Source organism: Miniopterus schreibersii, assembly GCF_964146895.1.
Source record: "Miniopterus schreibersii genome assembly, chromosome: 12".
Lineage (NCBI taxonomy): Eukaryota > Metazoa > Chordata > Mammalia > Chiroptera > Miniopteridae > Miniopterus > Miniopterus schreibersii.
Window position 1 is genome coordinate 39,714,230 of NC_138112.1, and position 23,875 is coordinate 39,738,104.

General features: G+C 48.1%; 1 protein-coding gene across 7 annotated transcripts in view; it reads left to right on the forward strand.

Moving 5' to 3' along the window:
- The window catches only part of PPFIBP2 (PPFIA binding protein 2), a 111,070-nt gene that overhangs the window by 29,332 nt on the left and 57,863 nt on the right, over positions 1-23,875 (forward strand). For 3 of the 7 annotated variants that reach the window (XM_081152938.1, XM_081152940.1, XM_081152939.1), the window contains exon 3: positions 6,039-6,253. In XM_081152938.1, coding sequence (XP_081009064.1) covers positions 6,039-6,253 — 215 coding nt within the window. Of the gene's footprint in view, positions 1-6,038; positions 6,254-16,969; positions 17,029-17,107; positions 17,430-19,108; positions 19,187-23,875 lie in introns of those variants that run through there. The other 4 variants (XM_081152943.1, XM_081152942.1, XM_081152944.1 and 1 more) reach the window with 4 other exon arrangements.

Consider the following 23,875-nt stretch of genomic DNA (forward strand, 5'->3'; position numbering starts at 1 on the left):
AGGCCCCAGGGGCTCTGTGGGGCTGTCTATAGGAGAAAAGAGTTAATTGGGAGCAAGGTCCACTTCTATTTTTGCTCCCAGTTCCTTAGCTAGAGTGACTTTGCTCTCATCTCTCTTACACATTAGACTTTCAAGTATGGATTCCTTTGCTTAAAGGGCGGCACTGTTCAAAGAAAACTTCAAACTGTGGCACCACATCATGACACCACAGACCCTGCAGAAATGACATTTTTGTGTGAACATTTAAATCATCCTGTTTTCATTTCAATTCTCTTATTAATTTGAAGTCAAATGATATCAAGTAGTGCCGACACTACCAAAATACCATTGCTTTTGCATCTGTGTTTGAGTACCCAAGGGCTGTATTCTCTCACTTTATAAAAACTCAATTACCACGTATTTCAGTGGAAGAAAATTGTATGGGCTTCCTGCCCACCCCAAATAGCAACCATTTATGCACAGACAACATGGATTCCTACTAAAACAGACACAATTCCTTCCATAATGATTATTCATAGTCATAACACTACATAACAAGGAACTTCCCTTTATAAATTACTCTGTAGTATAATAGGCGACCGTTCACTTTCCAAAACTCTTTCCAAAAAGAGTACACTTAGGGTGTGTGATATTGATGTTTATGTGATTAAGCATTTAATACAAATGAAAGTGTCCCCCTCCTCCAATCAGTGCAGACAATGCAGGAGATCATTGCTCCCATAAACAACCAGGCCAGGGATATTCTGAGAGGATGTCCTAATGCTCAAAATCCAAGTATGCCTGTTCCGAGCTGTCTTGTGGTGACCCTCATCTCGAGGCATCAGAGGCTCCAGAGCTGTGTGGAAAAGAAACGCCTTGTAAGGACCATTAAATGAAACTTTCTGTGCAGTCGAATTCTTTAAGCCTAAATTGGTATGTCCTGGGTGTGACTACTTGATTGGAACCCTGGAATTTTATGCCAGAAAATTGGGAAGAGGTGACAAAGACTCCAGAACCCTTGTCAAAAAGACTTGTTTCTAGTATAAAAGAATATTGTAACTTCTAGTACATGTTAACTTTTTTTTTTTTTTTAAAAAAAAAAGGTTTTATTGATTTTAGAGAGAGGAAGGGAGAGGGAGAGAGAGAAAGAGAAAACCATCAATGATGAGAGAGAGTCACTGATCGGCTGCCTCCTTCATGTGTCCTACTGGGGATCAAGCCTGCAACCCAGACATGTGCCCTGACCGGGAATTAAACCATGACTTCCAGGTTCATGGGCCGATGCTCAGCCACTGAGCCACACTGGCCAGGCACATGTTAACTTTTGACCTGGTCTTTTTCCCAATTGTTCCCTTTGATGCACCTGCAAATAAGACTATAATTGAATTACAGTGTTGACAATTAAAATTGAACTCTGTATGGCTTAATTACATCCCTCTGGATGGCCCAGAGCAACTGCCACATATGCTAATTTTGCAGAGGGCTTAATTTTGGGGCTAACAGATTCCATGGCTGCTCAGTGAGGCTGCTTCTGTAATAGGACCAGAGAACCCCATGGTGAGGACACAGAGGGCCACTTACTCTTCTTCACTGTGGCAAGAGGTTACTTATGTGATTATTTGCAAGCTGTACCCATCAATGACAAATAGTTTTTTAAAAGTCTGTTTTATGACAGTTATAAAAGAGGTTGCTCTGTCTGGGCCTGTCTGCCAATTCTGGTTAGTATCTGGGTTGGGTTTTTTTGTTTGTTTTTTTAAGATTGTAAGATTAAAGGTAGAATAAATTCTGATCAAGACTGAGATTATTTACCTTGGCCCATAATGATTTTAGGTGTGGTGTTAAAGGCCACATGATCAGTCCATGCTCAGAATGGGTAATTGGTCTTGTCTACGCCCTCTCTTAGGCAGGTCAGCACATAGCAGTCATTGGTAACGGAGGCACCTGATTCCTGTTCGGGGTTCCTTTTGAGTGTTCTGCTGTGAGGTGTCTGGTGGGCTCAGATGTCAGAGAATACCCTTTGTGTAAAGAGGTGGCAGTGGCCCTCAGTAGCAAGCATTGTTCAGCAGCCACCATTCTCTTTTCTCGTTGATTTAGTGGGTATTGCCCTTTGCATCCTGGCGTTATACGGAGGTCCCCCATCCAGTCTCTTCCTTTGCTCAAGCCCTAAGCTTTGTCTCCTCTCCCCGTCAAGTGGCCCATTCAAGCCCAGGTATTAGGACATCAGGGAATGGGTGGTGGCCTAAAGGGCGAACACCAGGCCAGATGCTCTTACCCTGAGGTTCTGAGCTCTGAAGGTTTCCTTCAGTTTAGTTGCTTTTAAAGAGTGTGTGTGTGCGTTTCTTCATCCTTGGAGGGCTTTCTATGTACAACTCCTCTGCCACTGCCTGCCCTGTTGCTGCTATAATGCTGTCGCCTTCCGCGGCTTATGGCCCCCGTCCTGCATCTCAGGGCCAGCAGCGGCAGGCCGAGTCCTCTTGTCATCTCTGACCCAACGTCCAGACTCTATATTTCCTGATTTAAGGGCTTATGTGATTAATAATCCAGGATAATCTAATCTCATGACTCAATCACATCTGTAAAATCCGTTTTGCGAAGTAAAGAACACATTTATAGGTTCCAGGGATTAGGTTATGGACATCTTTTGGGGGGGTGTCATTATTTTGTCTAGCACAATGATCAGTAAACAATATCCCTTTATTCCCCTCCTTAGTTTTAAACCAATTAAGGAACAGACAAAGACAAAGGGAGACCAAAATAGCAGCTTTATCTTTCGTTTTATAGATTAAGGTTAGCTTGGCCTAAAGCCATAATTAGGATCTTGACTACCACCCGTGTCTCTCTCTCTCTCTCTCTCTCTCTCTCTCTCTTCTCTCTTTCTCTCTCTCTCTCTCTCTCTCACACACACACACACACACACACACACACACACACACACACACACACTCACTCTGGACTTAATCCCAAATACAGACTTCCACCCTGCTGGGGCAGAGCTGGTCTCGGAAAGCTTCCCTGAGGATACTGCTCATATCCAGGGACAGGCGACTTCAGAGAATTCCTTCTTTCAGCTCTCTCATCAGGAGTCATTCTTCCTTTGAGGAAAAATTGAATGAAGGGAGGCGGGGGAGAGGCCACAAATGTGGCCTTAGTGGAAACCATGTTCGATTCTCATGGAAATATGGAAACAGGAATAGGTCCCCCCCCATAGCACTTCCTGATTGTTGTTGAGACTTCCTATATGGCCTCGACTCTGGTCAACTTTGAAAAAATACTTTGTATGTGCTTGAACATAATGTACCATCTCTAGTTGTTTGCGACATAGTTTACTGTTTGTCCTTTGTTGTTTTGATATATGCTTTTTGGGTCTGCTTGATCTGTCATTTCCCAAGGGAGATGTTCACAATGTGTTATCTTTTTTTACATACTGTGGGATTTGGTTTGGTAAGTTTGTGGTTAGGTTCTGTATATCTCAGTTCATCAGTGAGAAGGTCTGTGATTTCCCTTTGAGCTCTCACGTCTGCCCAGTTGCCCAGTTCCAGGGCACCATTCACACTCTGATCCACAAGTTGCACTGGCAGGTTCTCATTGTGTGAACTGAGAGCCTCCTTTTCTATCCTGAACAAAACAGAACTATTCACTTCTTGAAAGTTTGATAGAGCTAACTTGTAAAAGCATTTGGCCTGGTGTTTCCTCTGTGGGAAAATTTGAAAATTATGGCTGCATTTTTATAGGACTATTTAGATTATTTTAAAATTTATTTTTATCATTTTATCTAGTGATTATGTGTGTGTAGCTGTTTTTACCAGTCTGATCAACATACCTACTCTATTGTATGGAATAATTTAGTTTTAGCTTTTGAACACTCATTCAGTGTCATAATTTTTGCATGTCTCTCTTGATAACATCAAAGAACTGGATTTCTTTTATTCCATTATTCAAATTTTTGAGTTTAAATGAGTGATTTTAGTGCATTTATAATTATTATAATTACTGGTATAAAGGTATGTGTGTGCTTACTTTTCGGTTTTATGTTGTCTAAGACCACAGAGTGATAGAAAGTTAATGAAAATCTCAGTCTTCCCACCTACTTTTGGCCTGACTCACCCTACATTTATAAAAGGGTGTGTATGTGTGTGTGTATTGGAGTGTATCCAGGACGGAGACGGATTACTCAGCAATTGTGTGGAGATTAGGGGTCTTGCTCTGCATCAGTCCATTTTCCGGCCTGAAGTTGGGCTGGGGCCTCCCAGTCATGTCTAAATTGGATCTGGAGGGGCCAGAGAGTGCTGAGCACTCACGGAGTGTGGGGAATCGGGCAGCTTCCTAGCTCCCCAGAGTCACGGACTTGTTTGTGGACTGTGATCCACGGTTCCCTCTATCCTGTACTTTCAGAAAGCAAACAGGCAATCAAATGGTAATTGTTTCCTTCTGTGTGGATTTCTCATTCCAGAGGCTGCTGTGGTAAGAAGGAGGCTGGCTCTTAGAAGAGCAAAGGGCCCTGGAATTAGACGTCAGGCCTGCAGTGTACTAGTGGGTGAGGTGGCCCTACAGCCCACATTTTCCAGGAGAGGCCTGATTTCAGATAGTTTATCCAGATGCCCTGAAACTCCACCATCTAGGCCATATTTTTGAAAGTGTTTCTTACAACTGAAAGTGGCTCAGAAATCCTGTAGTAGACTGTGTTGCCCCAGTTTGGGTTTGAAAAATATATCACTGTACTTAGCATAAAAGACTTTTAAAAAAAAAAAAAAAATGGTGGGGTTTAGAAAGGCAAACACAGTCCTATTTGGGACATACCAAATTAGAAAGAGCTGACCCAGTATCCCAGATCTCAAGGAATTACAAGCACTCTTCCCCTTAGCTGTTCGTCCAGGCACATGTGCAGACATCCAGTTCCACTCCCCTTCCATACTGACTGGGCAGGGGCATGGTGCTAGGAACTCGGCCAGCTGTGATGGGGACTCTGCGCTTGGAGACTTCAGCGCCCTTGGGGGAAGATGAGATGTGGATACGCAGAGGAATTAATACACGTTAAAAGTGCGAGTACATCAGCCCGGCCAGGCGTGGCTCAGCGGTTGAGTGTCGACCTAGGATCCAGGAGACCGTGGTTCGATTCCCGGTCAGGGCACATGCCCGGGTTGTGGGCACTATCCCCAGTCGGGGGCATGCAGGAGGCAGCCGATGAACGACTCTCTCATCACCAATGTTTCTGTCTTCTCTCTCCCTCTCCTTTCCTCTCTCTGAAATCAATAAAGGTATATATTAAAAAAAAAAAAAAGTGTGAGTATGTCAGCAGATATAGAGTCTTCCCAATTGGGGAGATCCAGAAAGTAGCCCAGTTCACTAGACCCACATCAGAAGTGCACGGTGTCCCTTCCACCGCATCTGTTGATCACAGCGAGCCACTGGGCCAGCCCAGAGTCGGGAACCACCTCAGGAGGAAAGGACCAGAATGCACATACAAGGACAGGAGGAAATTTTGGTGATCACATGTGCAGACAATCTACCACATTAATTCAAAGGAAAGCAAGATTTTTTTTGAGAGAGAAATATCAATGTGAGAGAGACACATCGATTGGTTGCCTCCCGCACATGCCCAAGGTCAAACATGCAACTGAGGTACGTGCCCTTGGCCAGAATCGAACCTGGGACCCTTCATTTTAAGGTCCGACGCTCTAACCACTGAGCCAAACCAGGGCAGAAAAACAAGGTTATTAATCTAAAAGCTGAAGAACGGCATCTTACTGTTTTAGCTAGCATGTTTTTGGTCAGTGGCAAGGGCTGTCTGTTTTCCCAGTTGTCTAATGGTGTGAGCTTCCTTATGTTAGCCCCAGTGGGCACAGTCATCCGCCTCTGACAGGTCTCTTCTTACCATGGCCCACTCAGGGTTGAGGGTGGTTTCTGCAAAGTTTGTGAGTGATTCTGCTCAGGCAGAAGTGGTCTTCTAGGCTTCTTCTCCATCCCTTTCCCCTCTCCTTTCACTACCTTTGCTCTTTACCAGTTCCCTCCCCATGGCATCCACCCTTCTTACCAAGGTTCCTACCTCTATCTTGTTTTAGGCACGAAAACAAGTGCAGATATTAGTGATGGTACCTGTGAGCCTGGCCTGACCTCCCCTGCCTCCTACACGAACCCCTTCCCAGTGCTCCATCTCGTTGAGGACCTGAGGCTGGCCCTGGAGACGCTGGAGCATCCTCAGGAGAGAGAAGCGCTCCTGAGCCAGATCCCAGGCCCCACTGCCGCCTACATAAAGGAGTGGTTCGAGGAGCGCTTGGTGAGTAGGCCCGTGGCCTGTGTGGGGAACCACTGGGGAGCAAAATCACAGAGTCCAAGGACTGCCACCACTGCCTGGGGATGTTACTTCATCTGTGCACTTTCCGGTCTTTTCTTGCTTCCAGTCCAGCTTTAGTCAACCCCCACAGGGTGGTCCTTCCCAGGAGGAGGGTAGAACCCAGTCAAACAGCTTAAGCTGCACAGTCAGCCTGCCTGCACCCCAGCCCCTCTTCTGAGAAAGGGAAATCAAGGTCCAGAGAAGAGCAAACGTAGATTTCCCCCCTAGGATTGCATGGGCCACTCACAGATTTATAAGCTCTAGCTGGGGCGTCTGCCCCTGGCCGAATCCCCTGCCCCTTGCCCCTTGTAACAGACTAGAACTTGTCACCTCATTCATTCCTTTACTGCTGCCCCTGCACGTCAGACCGCCTTGCCCTGGGAAGGCTTCCTTACTCTCCTCCTGCTCTTTCTGGATCAAGCCCGCACACCCGCTAGTCTCTAAGGGCAGCTGACGGGTAACCAAAGCTGTAAGTATGTGGCTTTGGTTACTCATCTGCCTCCCTGTGGAGACCAGCTGGTCAACATTAAGAGACTAGTAATGTCTGGGAATGGGTCAGGGGAGGAGCTAGCCCACTGAGGGATTGATCTGCAAGGCAGTCATTCCAGGGCTGGGGGGAGGAGCCTGGGGGGAGGGAGGAGCCTGGGGGGGAGGAGCCTGGGGAGGGAGGGAAGGAGCATGCGATTACCTAAGCTGAGCTGGAGGCTGGAAGCCCGGATGCAACCTTCTGAAGCTAGAGCCCTGCAACCCGAGTCAGAACTGGAAAGGATGCATAGAGCGAGGAAGGCAGGAACAGGACCACTGCATGAGGAGGGAGGGCTTGATGTTGGAAACCGCAGGCCCAGGAGGTTGAGACACCCTCGCACAGGGGCCCTGTCGTTTGTCACAGGCTACATCCCAGGTGTCCGAGCCTGCTTTCTGTTCGAGAGGCCTCTGTCAGTAGTCTCATCCCCATGCCTTCCTCTGAACACTGAAGAATCCTTCATTATATTCATTATATGTGTTATTCCATATTTTCGTTACACAGGCTGCCTGCCTGCCTGGTGTTCTGTATGTACCTATAGCAGTGTGGTGGGCAGAATGATGGCCATTTCTTCAGAAAGCCTTGAGCGCATCCACATGAGGTAGGGTTGAGAAAGACTGCAAATATTCTCCTGCCAGTTCAGGTCAAGTTTTGCTGCCAAATAATTTTGGCACCAACATTATTTAAAAAAAAAAAAAAAAAAAGACTTGGTTTTAAGAGCTTTTCTGGGTTTCAGAATTCCAGGTAAGGGATGGTGCACTTATATGAAGAATATTCCAATGCAGAAAACAAAACTAAAACCAAGTGTTGGGTATTGGATGTCACCATTCCCAATGTCCATCAGCCATAATCCCTCTCTGAGAGTCACTTGTTAGCCCTCTCTATCCCTGGGCTGGCCTGTCCCCATGTGCCTGGGTCCCTTTGGTAATGTGCAGCCTTCTCCACTGTTCCCTGAACCTTACATTAGGCTGCAGAGCAGTTTTGCACCTTTATATTTTAAACACCTCATCTCAGCTCTGCTCAGGACCTTTCCACACATAGCCAAGAGATTCACTGAAGTGTCTTCTCCAACAGACCCAGTCTGCCCAGAGTACAGAGAATAGCTGGAGTTTTTATTGTTTACTGTATAGTAACTATGTACTTTCATCTTGTATGGATATGCCTGGATTTGTGACCATTTCTCTAATATTGACATTTCGATTATTTTTAATCTTTCACTTATAGAGGATAAATTTGTCCAGAGATATTTGTCTTTATCTCTAGATATTTCCTTAATGTAGAGTCCTAAAAGTAGTATTACAGAGTTAAAGGAGGGTTAACAGACAAAATACAGGATGCTCAGTTAAGTTTGAATTTTAAGCAACAAATAATCTTTAATAAATATGTCCCATGCAGTTTGCTAAATCTGGACGCTCTAATGCAAAGGTGTAATATATTTATAACAATTTTTCCAAACCACTTTTTAGAAAGATTTTACTCATTTATATTTTCATTATTAGGGCTTTTGTACATCCTGATCAATAATAATCACTAAAGTTAAAAAACAAACTAAAATAAATTTACTAATTTCATAGGGAAAATGTTTTCCTTTTATCGTTGTTGCATTGCTTTGTTTAGTAGGAAGGTTAAGCATTTTTTTCATTAGTTTAGCATTTACTCTTCTGAATGGTCTCCAAACTGTTGATCTCATACCCCTATCTGAACAAAATTTCATTCTCCATCTATACATACTCACCTAAGTGGTAATGTCCTAATGTATGTAAATTATAAAACATTCCCCAAAGTAGAGATTTTTAAAGGACTGGTTAAAAAATTGTTACAATATTTTCTTCAGACACACCCCAGAGATCACCTTGGTGCCTGAGTGTGTCTATTACCCTGATCTTTTCATATTCCATGCTTTGTTTCTATTAGAATTTTGGTGCTTTTCTTGTGTATTTAAGTGACCTTTATTCTTGGCCCTTTGCTGTATTTGCAGGGTTTATTTTCCTCATGTGGTTTTTAAATGTCGTTTATGGTGCTTTTTGAGAACATGAATTTTAAAAGGATTGTGGTAGTTAACTCTATGAGTCTTTCCTGTTTGGGTTTCCTGTTTTCCTTTTTATGTCTAGAAAGGCCTTTCCCAGCCTCGGGTCAAGTAATACTCACCTTTTTCTTCCTCCAATAGGTTTATGGTTTGATTTGTAGCTTATAGTTAACTCTAATGCATCTGCAGTGTTTTTTAGTGTGTCATGTAAAATATGAATCTAACTTTTATAATTTACCCAAGAATATTTAAAATTTTTTTATTCAAAGGCAGTCGATGTGGTTATAGGTTTTTGCAGGATTCATTGCAAAAACAGCTTGTGTTTACATCTGTAGATTTCTTTTGCGGTTATTTACAATGATTGAGGAAATGTCTTCCTTTGGAGAGATTTTCCTAAAAATTGTTGCATTCATAAATCTTTTAGAGTAATTATAGCCATCAGCAACCTATGAATGGTATACTTTTGGGGGTCAAAAGTTCATATAAACATTCCATAATACTGGGGCTGCATGTTAATGTTTTGATTTTGGACAGAGACAGCCTGTCTGTGTTTTAGGTCTTGCAGACCTGAAGTCATTTTACAATCTGAGTGCACTCACATTCCATAGTCAGGCTTATCTGTATGGAAACAGCATCTAAAGCAGTGAACCAACCCATTGGTACTGCTTAGATCGGCACTTTTAGTTAGAAACCCTTGCTACTCTTATTGTGGCCTAAGGACCAGCAGCTTTGGCATCTCCCTGTAGAGTGTAAGAAACAGAAAGTGCAGAATATGGACCCACTGAACCAAGGCCAGGTGATTCATATGGGCATTAAAGTTTGAGAAGCACTGCCTCAAACCTCAGAGACTCACTTGAATTACTTAAAAAGTAAATCACTTGTGGCTTAGAATTAGTATTGGAACTAGTACGGTAGCTTGAGGGTCAGGCAGGCAGCCTTGTGCCCTCTCAGTCGCAATATCCATGCATCTCTTGAATGGCTGCACTGTTCTCTTTAGACAGCTGACTTTGTCATGTATCTCAGCTGCTGCTTTGTCATACATTGGCCTTGCATGGTCCAACTCTTCCTTGTGACATTTCTTTGCGATTCATTGCGATTCTTTCTCCAATAAACAGTAAGGAGGTTTATATGCCACTGACAAGGTGTCCAGAGGGTAGTGAGGTGGGGTGGTCCCAGCATTAAATCAGTGGCTCTAGGATGGCCTCAAGAGCTCTGGCCCTTCCCATCTTTCTGCCCCACCATCCTCAGGGAGTTGGTTTTCCTCATACATGTCCCCTAGCAGTTGCTGGATGGCCACTGCAGTTCCAGGGAACACAGCCTCACACAGACACACACACAGAGGTAGTATGTGTCCTGGACCTGTGGTGAGTGTGTAATGATGCCCTGAGGGAGAACATGGCCATTTCTGGTCAAGAGCCCCTGAGCCCCACCAGATGGTCCTGAAGTTAAGAAAGGAGAGTGGCCTTATCAGTGACTGCTTATCAGTGACACTGACATGCGCCACAGGCAAGAGGGGGGCTGGTGCCGCTCTGACCACTCCCAGGAATCTGGCTCTACTTGATTCTGGAAGGAGTGTCTCTGTTCTACATCTGCTTGGCTTGGCTGGGTGGAGGCTGGTTAGGTAGATCCAGGGCCAGGATGGATGGTAGAGCTCCTACAGGGACTAGTCAGCCACATTCCATTGGGCCCTATACCTGGGGTCACCCGTCTGGTGAAGGGGAGTGCACCCAGCTTGGTGCACGGCAGCGAAGAGTGACCCAGGTCCTGGGATATGCCCAGGAGATACCAGAGCCAGCAGTCTCCAGATGGAGTAGCTCTGGGTACCTCTCTAACAGCCTGGAACATACACTTCTCATCTCCTACCAGGCACCAGTCTGTCTTGCTGTCTAATGGCATTGGATGTGGGTCTGGGAGGGGCGGTCCTTGGTGAAGACCCGAGGCTTCAGGGGCTTAAGATGAAGTCCAAGGAAAGGCAGGCAAACCCAGCAGCAGCCGAGTGAGGGCAAATCAGGGTAGAGCCCAGGCTCCAGGGGGAGAAAGGGAGGTTGGCAGAGAACCTCCAGAGGGACTGTACTCTGCCCCCCCAGCCTCTTTGGAAGTGGGGTACATGAAGCAGGCTTGGCCCCCACGAGAACCCAGGTCTTCCTCTGCAAGGTTGCAAGTGTCCTGGTCCGTGTGCTTGGGCAGGTCGAAGCAAACTGAACCAGGGTAAGGCAGGGTGAGAAATGCATTAAAAGGCCAGCGCCCTGCCACTTATGTGGCTTCAGGGATCCTCTTTGTCCCTCTTCTGGGACTCAGCTTCCTTACTAGAAATGACAGCTGGTTTGACAGTCTGTCTGCACGAACCGGACAAGCATTCCAGTCCTGCAGTTTGTTGGGAGGCTCTATTGAGTGGCCTCCTATAGGCACCAGCTTTAGACCTTTGGTTTTCAGAGTGAAGACAGGTTAGGGAGCCTCTCCCCATGCAGCTGTGCAGTGTCAGGGCTCAGCGGAGGCCGGCCTCTCAGGAGCAGTGGAAAATGATGTCCCGAGTGGGCAGCCTCTGCTGAGCCGACTGGGCTGGGGAAGTGAGGCCCCATCCAGGATGTGTGCTCACCTCTGACACCCTACTGGGCAGTTCAGGTACCCTCAGTTACCTTCATGACTAGTCTTTCAAAAAACAACGAAAGACACCCATGCCCAGTAGGACTCATGGCCGCCCCCCCCACACATCCCCATCAGTTCAACCACCTTGTCACAGATGGTGGCTTCTTCAGCTCCCAGCTCCGTAAACAAAGCCCAGGCGGTCCTGCCAGACTCAGCTCACAATCTTTCATTCTGGCCAAAGAAGCAAATCTGTTTACCATATTGAAAAGCCAGAGGAGTTGCAAAAAAAAAAAAAAAAAAAAGGTGGGGAGAAAAAGCTGTTTTTTGAATCATAAACTGTGAGCTTGGGTTTCTCGTTCGTCTCTGTATCTCACTCTCCACCCAGGGCCTGGAACAAAAGATGGAGCAGGATAGACACATATAATTTTGAGAATTTAGACAGGAGTTTCATGGGAAAACCATTTTCTCTTAAAAGAGAGAAGGGGAAATTTGGTGCCTATTTTTCAAGAATAAAAAAAGCAGAGCCTATGTGAGCCCAGACCCAGTCTGTGTTTCTTGCCCTCCCCCTATGATAGGTGCACGTGAGTGAGAGCTCAGAAAGCCATAGGTGCCAGCTTTTTTTCCTGTGCTTGGCTCCCAAGGAACTCCTGCTCTGGGGGGACTGGTTTGCAGGCGGTGTGGGGGCTCTCTGTGCCTTGCAGTACTGGAAGGAGCCACTAGGTGGGAGTCAGGGACAAATTCTGGAAAGTTTAAATCCCAAGGAAGAAGGTATGGATGGGCTTTACACAAGAAAAATACCTTTTCTTTTCTTTTTTTTTTCTTCCAATTAAAAGATGACACAGGCACCTCATTAGTGAAGCTGGTGGACCATGCACCTTCGTCAGCTGGCAAAGATAGTTCTTTCCCATTTTCCCTGGACAAAGGGCAGGCCTGGGAGGCCCCCACTGTTTGTGTTTAGAGAGGGGACACAGAAGGGCTGAAGGCTGGTCCTGGGAGCATAGACCTGACCTTCCATTGTCAATGGCAACAAGGCCCGTTCAGACCTCTTAATTTCAGTGCCTTTCGCTGGGGCACTATTAGGCTGGCTCTCTCCTTTCGAGAGGCATTTCCTGACCCCACAGCTGCCAGACCCTGTCCTAGAGCAGCCTCTAGTACTGTGGGGATTTTGAATACACTTTTACTGGATCAGCACTCCAGATTGGGGGCCTCTGGCCACTGCAAATATAGGTTTTATTCTTCCTGAACTTTGCTTCCCCTCCCTCCTCCCCTGCAAAGTACTTTGTAACACTAAATTCTAGAGGTCTGGCTCCTTTCAGGCCTGACTTGAGGGGACTATTTCAGTCCCTAAGAACCAGTGTTTATAAATGACCAAGAATGTGCAAACACTGGTGAAAGAGCAAATAAATCCTTCCCCACGCAATTTCCTGCTTCAGACCCCAGGGACGTGGAGGGTGATGTTGCCAGGTTAGCATAACTTGAGGTCTGAGCATGTAGACACCCAGCCACCGGAGAAGACCTGCCAGAGCCGCACCCCAGGAGTCTTCTGCCTCTCAGGCACCGCTGGTAGGCAGGCCTGCTCCAGGGAATTCCTGCTTCCAGGCAAACTTGCTCAGTACCTTGTGATTCAGGGAACTTCTGAAAGCGGTTTCCTACTCAAATACGGTCCTGGGACCAGCAGTGTGTGCAATACCTGGGAGCTTGTTAGTGATGCACAATCTGAATTCTCACAAGACCTCCCTCCAGCCTCAGCGGTTCATTTTAGGTGGGAAGGAAGCATTTCCTGGCCCGGGGGTTTGCAGTCCATGGCCTGCCTTCGGCCTGCTGCCTAGTTCTCATGCCCCATGAGCTATAACATTGAATTTTACATTTTTTGATGACTGAGAGAAATCCCAAGAATAATATATCATGCTGTAAAAATGATATAAAATTCTATTTTCAGTGATCATGAATAAAATGTTACTGGGACACAGCCATGCTCATTGGTTTACAGGTCAGCTGTGACTGCTTTTGTACTACAAATGGCAGTTGAGTGTGACAGAGACCGTATGGCTCACAAAGCCTAAAACATTTGCCATCTGGCCTTTAACAGGAAAACTGCTGACCTTTGTCCTGACCCATTTTGGTCAGGGGACCTATTTTGCACTGTGGGGACCTTGGGCTGCAGTGGCCAGGATGCTATTTTATGAGCAGGGCTTGCTTGTCAGCCCAAAGGAGCAGTGTTCTGAGCTGGTCCCTCTCAGCCTCCTCTTCTTCCCTCTTCTGCACAGCAGGCCCACTGTGCAGCGCGCCTGTTGAGAGACTTACCAGGGATGTCCTGGTACCTGGCACCAGGGCCCAGAGGGCAATGCTCAGGGCTGAGCTGGAGCTCAGGATTCAGGTGACAGGTCAGCGGAACAGCATGTGACCCACAAGACCCCTCTTTATCCACACTTCTGCCTGATTAGATGCTGCTGACTCCTGGCAGCTGGCTGGAGGAGCAAAGCCTTGGGAACCCCACCCCCACTCATTCGCACACATACCTGGGATTCCAGCCAGGTAGGTGTCCTGGGGTGCCCTTCTAGCCCTGAGACAAGGAGGACGGGAAGCTACATAAGTTCCACTGTTCAGACCCAACCACCCTGCCCTCTTAGCTGTGTTTTCACTTCCCCAATGTCTAGTCTCCCAGTCTCCTGCCCACTTCCCTTACATTCCAGACAGAAATGAGTTGAATCTAGGTGCCAGTGAGTGAGTTGCTTTGAGGAAGGCCCCGAGGGCTGTCAGAGTCACTGCAGTGACCCCTATTTATGTGCCCTGTGTGGTTCCCAAGAACTTCTCTCTTCGCAGATGGGTCCAGGGACTGAGACTGGACCTTGAAGGGGCAGTTAACAGAAACAGGACCCCCACCCCACTCCCACCCCTCCTTCATAAGGGCAGCCCAAATCTTTCAGAGTAACCACTTAGACTAAATAAAGCCCAGGCTTCCAGTCTTTTGGGAGTCATGGATCATTTTCTGATGAAAACTTTGTTTTTAGAGACATATTGATTTATACAAATACTAGACTTTGTATACATTTTATGAACATATTCAGGGGCCTAGCTGATCCCCAAAGCCCCTCTGTGGGCCACTGTGCAGTGCCCAGTGGGACAGCCTTCTGAGTAAGGTGTGGAGGCCAGGGCTTGGCTCACTAGTGCAATGATGGGCCATGTCTGGGCCAGCTGCCACTTCAGGATAGTGCTTGCAAAGGTGCCTGTGTCTCCTGTATCCATCTCATCTCCCTCAACCACCAGCCCCCCACACACATGCCCTGCTCCTGGGTCTTTCAGAATGTTACTTTGTGGGTTTTTGAGTTGAATTACAAAGAAATAAAATGTACTTTGGTGCTTAAAAAAGGGGGGGATCTGAGGTAAGAATTGCTAGTTGAGGACACCATAAAAACATGTCAAGAATTCAGCTCTGACTTGTCTGGATTCCTCCCTCTCTCCCTCCCTATTTCCTTGCCTCCCTCCTCGCCTTTCCCTCTCTCCTCCTCACAACCAGTTCATCACACATGAGTTGAGCTAATAGACGAAACTGGCCCTGTCCTTTCCTCTTGGAGTCAAGCATCTTTACTCTGGGACAACAGACCTTCAAGACTTATTTTCTCCAAGTAGAACTTGAGTCTTATCTTGCTAGTCTGACCATTCGAGCTTCATTATTTCATTCAGAAAACATGACAGTTTTTACTGTGTGGCAAGAATTGTGCCGGCATGGAAGTCAGAGCACGAATCAGGGCTCGGACACGTGTCGTCCCGGCTGGTAAAGAGGACAGATGTATAAACTGTCAGCTGTGGTTCGGTACAGCAGGGAGGTGATGGAGAGGAGTGGGGATGCTCAGCCGGAAGCAAGAGGAGGGGCTGCCTCCTGAGCCAGCTCTCCATCGGCAGGTGGGACTTGTTGCCATGGGTCATCTCTTTGCTCACACGGGACCTAAGAGGAACGCCAGGCCTCCCTCTAAGGGGGGCAGGGGCTGGGGCTGTGCCCTGCCTCTCCATCTAGCCTCCAAATCAGCTCCCAGGCCTCTTCCTCCCTGGAGCCCCAGAAGCACCCGTACCACATACCATGTGGTAATCCCTTATTTTCCCAGGGCAGGGAGTCAGTTTCATTTGCCTTGGACGCTGGGCAAATGTGTGAAGTCTTCACTTGACTTTCTTAGGCTTTTAGACAGAAAAAAGGAAGAGGGCCTGCCTACCCCTGCAACCTCCGAGATGTTTTTCGTGAACACGTCTTATCACAGCCTGGGCAGGGAACCTCGCCCAGGTGGGGCCCGGGCCTTGCTCTGGAACTGGGCCAGAGGGGAGAAGGGTGGAGAGCCCAGTGCATGGGCAGCAGAGCCTGCTTTTCCCTCTGGCCTTGGATCCGGGTGTGTCTTCAGGAATGTACTCCTCCCTCGTGCCAGCCGCTGGCCAGAGCTCTCCCGCTGCCCTGCCCTGTGGTCCGTGGCTGAGCCAGCCTGCGGGGATCGGGCTGTAGGACACGTTCCTGCTTCGTCCTTGGGGCCCTGCTTCTGGGCCCTGGTGAATGTTGGTGCCCGGTGAGGACATGCCGACATCCAGGCGAGCCTTCTCTTCTGGCTGGGAGTTCCTGGTGACTCCGGAGGGCACCAGAGGGCCCCTGCAGTCACAAGATGTCTGTCTGCAAGTCATTTACGCAGCAGAGCTCAGAGCCCTTTCATGTAACCACAGTTCCCACTACAGCCACATCAAAGATCGCTTTTGTAATCAGTCATAGGCAAAGGGTGCATGTCACAGGCTGGGTAAGGGAGGAAAGCTGTTTGAGGGGAGCTCTCAAAGGAGACAGCAGTGTGAGGTGGAGAGGCCCCTGGAAAGCCAGCATGTGACCTGCTCATAGGAAAACAGACGAAGCTCCCCGTCTGCCAGTGACTGCCTTCCCAAGGCTCCTACCCAGAGCTCTGTCTCCTGGACCCACATGCATCGGCCTCACCCTCCCTCCCTCCCTGGTTTGTGAGACAGCGAGTCTGGAGCAGTGGACAACCAGTGAAGCAGGCCTGGGACTTGACAGAAGCTGTACCAATGCTCCCCACCCCCAGCCTGGTTCAGAATTTGGCCCCCAGGAGCCCCGCCCGCAGTGGCTGGCAGCAGCCTGGAGCCAGACTCCCCCAAGTGTCAAAGGGCTCTGAGGTTGCAGCAGTTGGTCTCTGGTGGCTAGTGCCACAAGCGCCAAGGACAGCAGACACCCAGCAGGGCCAGGAATCCAGACCGGAGCTGGTTCTGAATCTGTGCTTTTTTGGAAGCAACAGGTTTTCCCCAGGGCACAGCCAGGACCAGGGGTAGGCCTGGGCTTCGGGGTGGGGGTCAGGCTGTGTGTGGGAACCAGCAGCTCCTCCAAGAGAGGCACTTATTTATAGTCTTCTCCCCGGCCCCAAATAAACCGAGAGCAGCTGGGAGCCTGTGGGTAAATGCAGAGAGCAGCAGAGACAGGAAATCAGGGTCTCTGCGTAATGAGTTCCAGCCACTCCAGAAAGGGGAAGCCAGACGAGGAATTTTCTTCAGGACTGTTTCCCTCTGGCAGGCTCTGGTATTATCACCAAAAGAATGTTCCTGCATGTGCGTGTGCGTGTGTGTGTGTGTGCGTGTTTACAACTCCTGTCCAAGTCTGTCTTTTGCCCCTACCTTTGTGTTAGGTTTGCGCTCCCGCTGGCTCTGCATCTCCGCGCGGTGCCCGCGTGCGTCTGTGGGGGCGGTGGGGGAGGATACTGGAGCCTGGGCCGAGCCCTTGCGTATCTGAAGCTGTTTAGGCAAAGGCTGGAGGACACAGGCCAGGGAAGTGGGGAAACTTGAACACAGCTTGACGTTCCTGAGGGGGAGGGGCAGAGACAAGCAGGAGGAGAGAACTTGGTCCCTGGCCAGGAAAAGGGTTTTTCATCCAAGGAGTCTAACTGCGGACATGGGTGCCCAGCATGGATGGGGACATTGATGTTTACAAGCATTTTGCGTGGCTGAAGAGGGTAAGTGAATGACTGCTTTGTCTGGGTCTCCCTGGAGATGAGTGAGGGGAGAGGCCTTTTGGAGGGGGGGGTATGTGTGCTGAGGGGGGAGGTATTTATCCTGCAAAGCCCTGTGTGGCCAAGTTCTTCATGAGAATCTAATTATAGACACCAGGGAGAAACAGCCAGCTGTCTTTGTTCCTCCTCTGACATTCTGGTGAACGAGCCTCTGTCCCGAAAGGCCGAATGGAGTGAGGAAAGTTAGCTGCTGTAACTTTGGCACTTAAACAGTTCGAGACTCTAAACACCGTGCCCAGAAAAAGGTGTCCACAGCTGCTTTGGGGTTTGAGGACACTGACTGGGAGCTGCTCCCTTTGAAATGCACTGAACTTGGAAGTTGTGGAGCTCATTCTCAGCTCTGATGTTATCCAGTGCGGAGAGGAGTGAGCTGTCAGTGGAAAGAGCGTCTGCGTTTCCGGAGGCAGGCTTTCTCTTCTCGGGAGTTCTCTTCTGAATGCTCTGAAGCTCCAGGGTTTGGGTTGCAAGTTGTTCTTGCCCTTTCTCAAGGGGATGAGTTCGTGTGAGCGTGCTGTGTGAGCGAGGAATGAATGGATGTTGGGCGCTGGAGTAGCATCTGCACTCCCAGAACTCAGGCTCTTTTCCTCCTTTGTGACCCTCTTAAAATTGGCTAAGAGGGGTATCCATTTATTTTCACACCAAGGCTGAATGTTTGCAGAGGCAGGAAGGGCAGAAGCAGCTGACAGATAAGAGATCTGACCTTGTAACCGGGGAGAAGCAGAGGGACAGGAAGTACCCAGCTCAGAGGCCCCGACCCAAACACCCAGCACTGTGCCTGTTGGCTTTTGCGTGCACCCTCCACATCGCGCATTAGCAAATATTTGAGGTCCGGGTACTGGGAGTCCAGTGGTGAGCAAAGCAGAACAGTCTGCCCTGGTGGATCTCCTTTAGTGCGGGAGATGGAGATTAAGCAGTCCCAGTAAACAGACCCCAAATTACTTGATAAATGCAGTGAGGAGGAGCAGAGGCCCAGGAGGGCTACTGAAGGTGGAGCAGGAGCCTCAGGGAGTCCTCTTTAAGGAAGTAACACTTCACCGAAATCCATCCGAAAGAGAAGCGGGAGTGAGTCAGGTGAAAAACAGGAGGAAGAACATTCCATGAAAAGGGGATAGTTTGCGCAAAAGTGAGAAGGCAGGAGGGAGTGGGGCAAGTTTCAGGGGTGAGAGGAAGCCAGATCAGTGACCGTGGGGAGAGGCAGGCGAATGCCAGATCGCATGGGACAGCCAAGGCCACAGTGAGGGCTGCGGCTGGGTGGTTTGTATAATGGGACTCACAGCAGAGAAGTGGCATGGGATACACTGGGGGATCCAGTTTGTATTTTAGGAAAATGGCTCTAGCTGTGATGTGGTGTATGGTAAGCGGTGCTGCAAAAAGCGAGGCAGCTGAGCAAAATTAGAGAGCTCAAGGGCTTGTCGTTATCAACTAGTCAAACCCCTCATTTAACCAAGCCCAGGAGAGGCCAAAAACCTCATGGCTATTAGTGTTGTAGCTGTGAGTGGTGGTGCAGCCTGACCTTGAACCCTGTTCTCTCTCTCTCCCAGTCCAATTCTCTTTCCTCATCTCTTCTGCCAAATATGTAAAAAATTATGGGTTTAGAACCCAGCAGAAATCCTGTCTGTGCTCAGTCCCTGCTCAGCTCTGGGATGGGGGCATCGCAGCCAGCAGAGAGCATGCTGAAGACACCAGACATTCTGGCAAAGGTTTGCATCCATCATCTTACACATTTAAAACGCCTCATTAGGGAGATACTGGGTGGGGTTGGGGTAGGGTGATAGATAAAGAAGTATACGTCCCATTGCTTAGTCTTTCTTTTCCTATATCCAAAGTGAGGCTTTTTACCCAGGAGGTATCCAGCCATGTTGTGCCTGGGATGCTGGTGCCCTGTCCCAGCCACTGGGGCAGAGATAATGCTGCACCTTGAGGAGACCTTCTGTCTGTGGAGGAACTTATTTGAATGTGACATCATGTAAGAAGGCCCTTGCTGTCCTGAGACCAGGCTGTGAGCTCTGGCTCCTGAGGGCAGTTGAAAGTCTGCTGAGGGTAGCTCTAGGTGAGGAGACTTCACCCCATCCCACCCCCACCACCAGGTGACTCATAGCAAAACAGTTATTTTTCTTCTACTTAAATAGAATTTTAAGGAGCATTCAAAAAAGCAAAGCAAGAAGTATTGGATATATCATAGGCAGTATAACCAGAGTATCTTTCCTTTTCTCTATCCTAAACCTTATTGCCAGATCCTTCTTTTTAAAATACCCTTTTCATCCCATGGCCTTGATCATAAGCTCCCAACACTTGCCCCCAGTCTGGAAGAGAAAACCCAGGCTCCTCTGTTGGGTTGGCCTTTGAGACCTTTTACAACCCAGCCTCAACTTACCTTTTTAGTTCCATCATTTATATCTACTCTGCTGGGCTCCCAGGTATACTCCCTCCCTTTTCTGAGCTTATGCCCAGTGCCCTCCTTCTCTGATTCCCACCCACTTCATCTGACTCCATCAAGGCCCTTTCCATCCGTGCCTCGCTGACCTCACCCCTGTAGTGGACTCCTCCTGGAGGGCGGGTCTCCAGTACTTCCTGTCTGCCCAGCTCCCCCACCCTTCCCCAAGCAAGGTGGCTTGGAGAGCAGGTTTCTCTTAGCGCAGAGTTTTGAAGGTGGGAACACTGGCTCCTTCACTTTCCCATGCAGAGGTGGTGGTTCTAGAAGAAGAGGTGCCTGGATGAGGTGTGACCTGGTGGGCAGTCTAGGAGCCCTTGCCCTTTGACCAGCCCAGGAAGGCAGTGCCTCGGAGCAAGACAGAGTCTTTGAATTTGAGGCAGTGAAGGAGATGCCTGTGGTCAGGGAGGCACAGAGCCTAGAGGGGAGGCATTTGCTCAGAAAAGAAACATTATTCAGTGGCCTTGGAGTGGGGAGTGGATACTGTGTGCTATTAAAGAATATGTGGTTTTAGAAAGGCCTGGAGGAATCTTGGTTTTGCTACCCTCATCAGCTATGTGATCTTAAGGAAGATAAGTGCCTGCCACATACAGGTTTTGTGAGCCTCAAGTAAGATACTATATGTAAAATGTCTGGCATAGTGCCCTGAACATAGGAAACACTCAGTGAAAGTTAACTGCTGTTGCCCATTACCAGGTGGGGAAATCGAAAGAGGAACAGATGGGACCAGTTTGGTTCTCTCCTAGCTGTGCATCTTAGGCCATTCATTCCTTCAGTTCTTGGTCCCTTTTCACATTCCAGGTCAAGGTCTCAAACCAAAGCATACTAAGGTCCTAGAAGAGGCAGCTGCGAGCTGCCCACTGTGAGTAACCAGAGGCCCCAGTGGCTGCTGGCTCTGGCCAACTCGGCTGTGACCGCTGAGTGCAAGCTGACTAGAGCTGGTCCTCCAGCCCCTTCCCCAACGGACAGAGCCCAGGGACAACATAATCCCCTGCCACACCTCAGCTGTTTGATTTCTGACTGATTCACCCACTGCTTATACCTGGCCTGTTTTGAAATGAGTGACTCCAACCTCCATAGTCATGAAAGAGCCTAAAAGTAGCTCCAAGCAGGGTTCATTTTCAAGGGATAGAAATCACAGCACTATCAGCATCTTCACACTATTACTGGCTTCTAGCACTCTCAGTGCTTAAGCCAAATTCCAACCCAAAGTCACAAAGAAAGTGGAATCACCGTGGATCCCCATCCAGTTGACTTGGGTTCTGCAATAGAATGTGGAATGAACACAAGCTGCTACTGTGAGACTTAATTCTGTATCATCTGGTGCTCAACTGGTTGAGCCAATAGTCCGGCCATTTGGGGCGGAAGAGCTGCAAGGACAGATAGACACCCAGGCATACTGGACACTGCTTTGCCTTGTACTCAAGTCAGACTGCTGTGAAAGCTGGAGGAGCAGGTGGCAGCTTCTGTGAAAGCTGCTCCTTACCAGCTAAGAGCACAAATCCTGGATCGAACTCCTGGAGTTGACATCTCAGCTCTGTGTGACCTTGAACAATTGATTTAACCTCCCTGGGATTTAATTTCCTTGACTTTAAAATATGGATAAGTAATTTAATTTATGCAAAGTGCTTAGAAGGTCCTTCATGAGTGTTAACTGAGGTCATGATGAACTTGACACAGCAGTCAGCCTATGGTTACTCTAGAGCTTTGAACCTAACCTTTGTTCTGGGCAGAGAAGTTTTTTAAAATTTATTTTCTTTCTTTTTTTTTTTCTTTTTTTTAAAATAAGTTTTTAATTTATTTTAGAGAGAGAAGAAGGGAAAGGGAGAGAGAGAGAAAAACATCAATTGGCTGCTTCCTGCACACTCCCTGCTGGGAAGGGAGCCCGAAACTGGGTATGTGCTCTGACTGGGAATTGAACTGGCGACCTCTTGGTGCATGGGACAACACTCAACGAACTGAGCAACACTGGCCAGGCAGGACAGATGTATTTCTGAGGACCCCAAGGCAGGAGCACTGAGAAGCAGCTATGGCTTTGAATAACGACACACAGTGGTTAGAGCTGTCACACTGGGGAGCTGACTGCCTTAGGATTTTCCCACACTCTGTGCTTGCAAACCAAATGGCACCCTTATGTGACCCCTTGTCTGCCCCACTTGACCGTTCTTGAACCAGCTCTTTCCCCATGTTCAGCCAAGTACAATGCTGATAACAGGTCTCCTGGGCCGTGCCAGTCAGGGAATGCCGCAGGATTGCCCTCGCCCAGTGTCCCTGAGAGTGTACCAGAGCATTTGTGGAGGGGGTGCTCTCCTGGCAGAGGCCAGGCGGGCTGGGACGGAGTCATGCTGCTGGGGATCCTGCATGGCCCGCAGCCATGGCATCAAGCACACGTCCCATCCAGAGCTCTGCAGAGATCTCACATGGCTCTCCCTTGGCCAAGCTACAGTGGAGCGGCCAGGCGGGGGCCAGCTAGCATCATGGAATCCGACCAGCCACGCAGGGCAGAGGGTGATGGCTCTGTGGAGGCTGCCTGTGGTAATTCGGCTGGAAAGCTCGTGCTTAACCTAAATTTGACATGACTTCTGGATTGTAACAAAGAATAATTCACATTTTATGATTGTTCATTACTAGCTATTGATATTCTCAATGTGCTCGTTATAAATATGCACGCAGCACGCAGTACTTATAGTATGTCGTAAAATTCTTATAAAGAGGGAAAAGTTGTGGCCATGTAGGTATGACTCAAAACACAGGCATCTTTTCAGGGACAATGGGAAAGTGAGCACGTCCTCAGCTGTGTGCGCCCCGGGCACAATTCCAGTCTCTTAGCCCGCAGTGGTGCTGTGTCTCACTTAGGCCACATTTTGAGTTTTCCAGCCGGAAAGTATTTTGCTTCTTGTTCCCTTAGGTTTTTGTTACAGGTCTTTACAGATACTTCATAGGTGTCCTGATCAGAAACATTGCTTTGTTTTGTTCTCTTGCACAAAAAGAGTTAATTAAAACTGTCAGCACAAGGGATGAACTGCTTCTAACTCTACTTTGGTCTTTTGGCTCAAACAAAGCCATTTAAATGATTTCTGTATTTCCACAATCATTCAGAAACTGTTTGTATTACACAGAGGAAATATTAGAGCCTCCTGCTATAAAGAGCACTCTGTACTTCCATTCCCACGTGTTTTGTGTATAAAAGCCTAAGGGATCCTCTGTGTCGCTCTCTGAGGTATACTTTTCTCTATTTAAAGGGTGGGACGTCTGAGATGAGGTGACCTACCTGAGATTACGCAAGGTTAGAGCCATTTCTTGCTGCCCTTGTTCTGCAGAGAAGGTTTAACCCCACCCCTTCCCCCAGTTGATACCCAAGGTCCTGTAGCATCTTGTATCATTCCCCGTCTTTACCCTGTCATTTACCTGTCTTGTTCTACATGGGAAATAAGAATGGAGGCCACCAGTGGTGGATAGGAAGCCATCATTCCACACACAAAGGAGACTGGGTGCCTTTTTTGTCCCAGTACATCCCACACAGACACACCCTGTGCCACAAAGTAGATTCCCACTGACCCTTGATGATAATCCTGGTCGACTCAGAACTGGCAGCAGCATCTTCAAAATTGCCAATTCAAGCAAATCAAGCAACAGTTGGCAGAGTTCCTTTGTAATTTAGTTCTATATCCCAATAGTAGGAATTCTTTCTTGTAAGTCTATTTCCAAAGAGTAGATTTCAGTCAGTTGATTGATCAGTGTAATCTCCCTTTGATATAAATGTGTTAGCCTGGACTTTTGGTTGCAAGTAACAGAAACTCTGTTTGAACCAGTATAGACCAAGGAGGGACTAACAGGAAGGGCGGGGGTATACCTCTGCCTTTAGACAGCATGAACTGGGGATAAGAATGCCACCGGCCTCTATTTTTTCTTGGCTTTCATTTGTTTCTATGCATGTTGGCTTCATAGTTGACTCCGT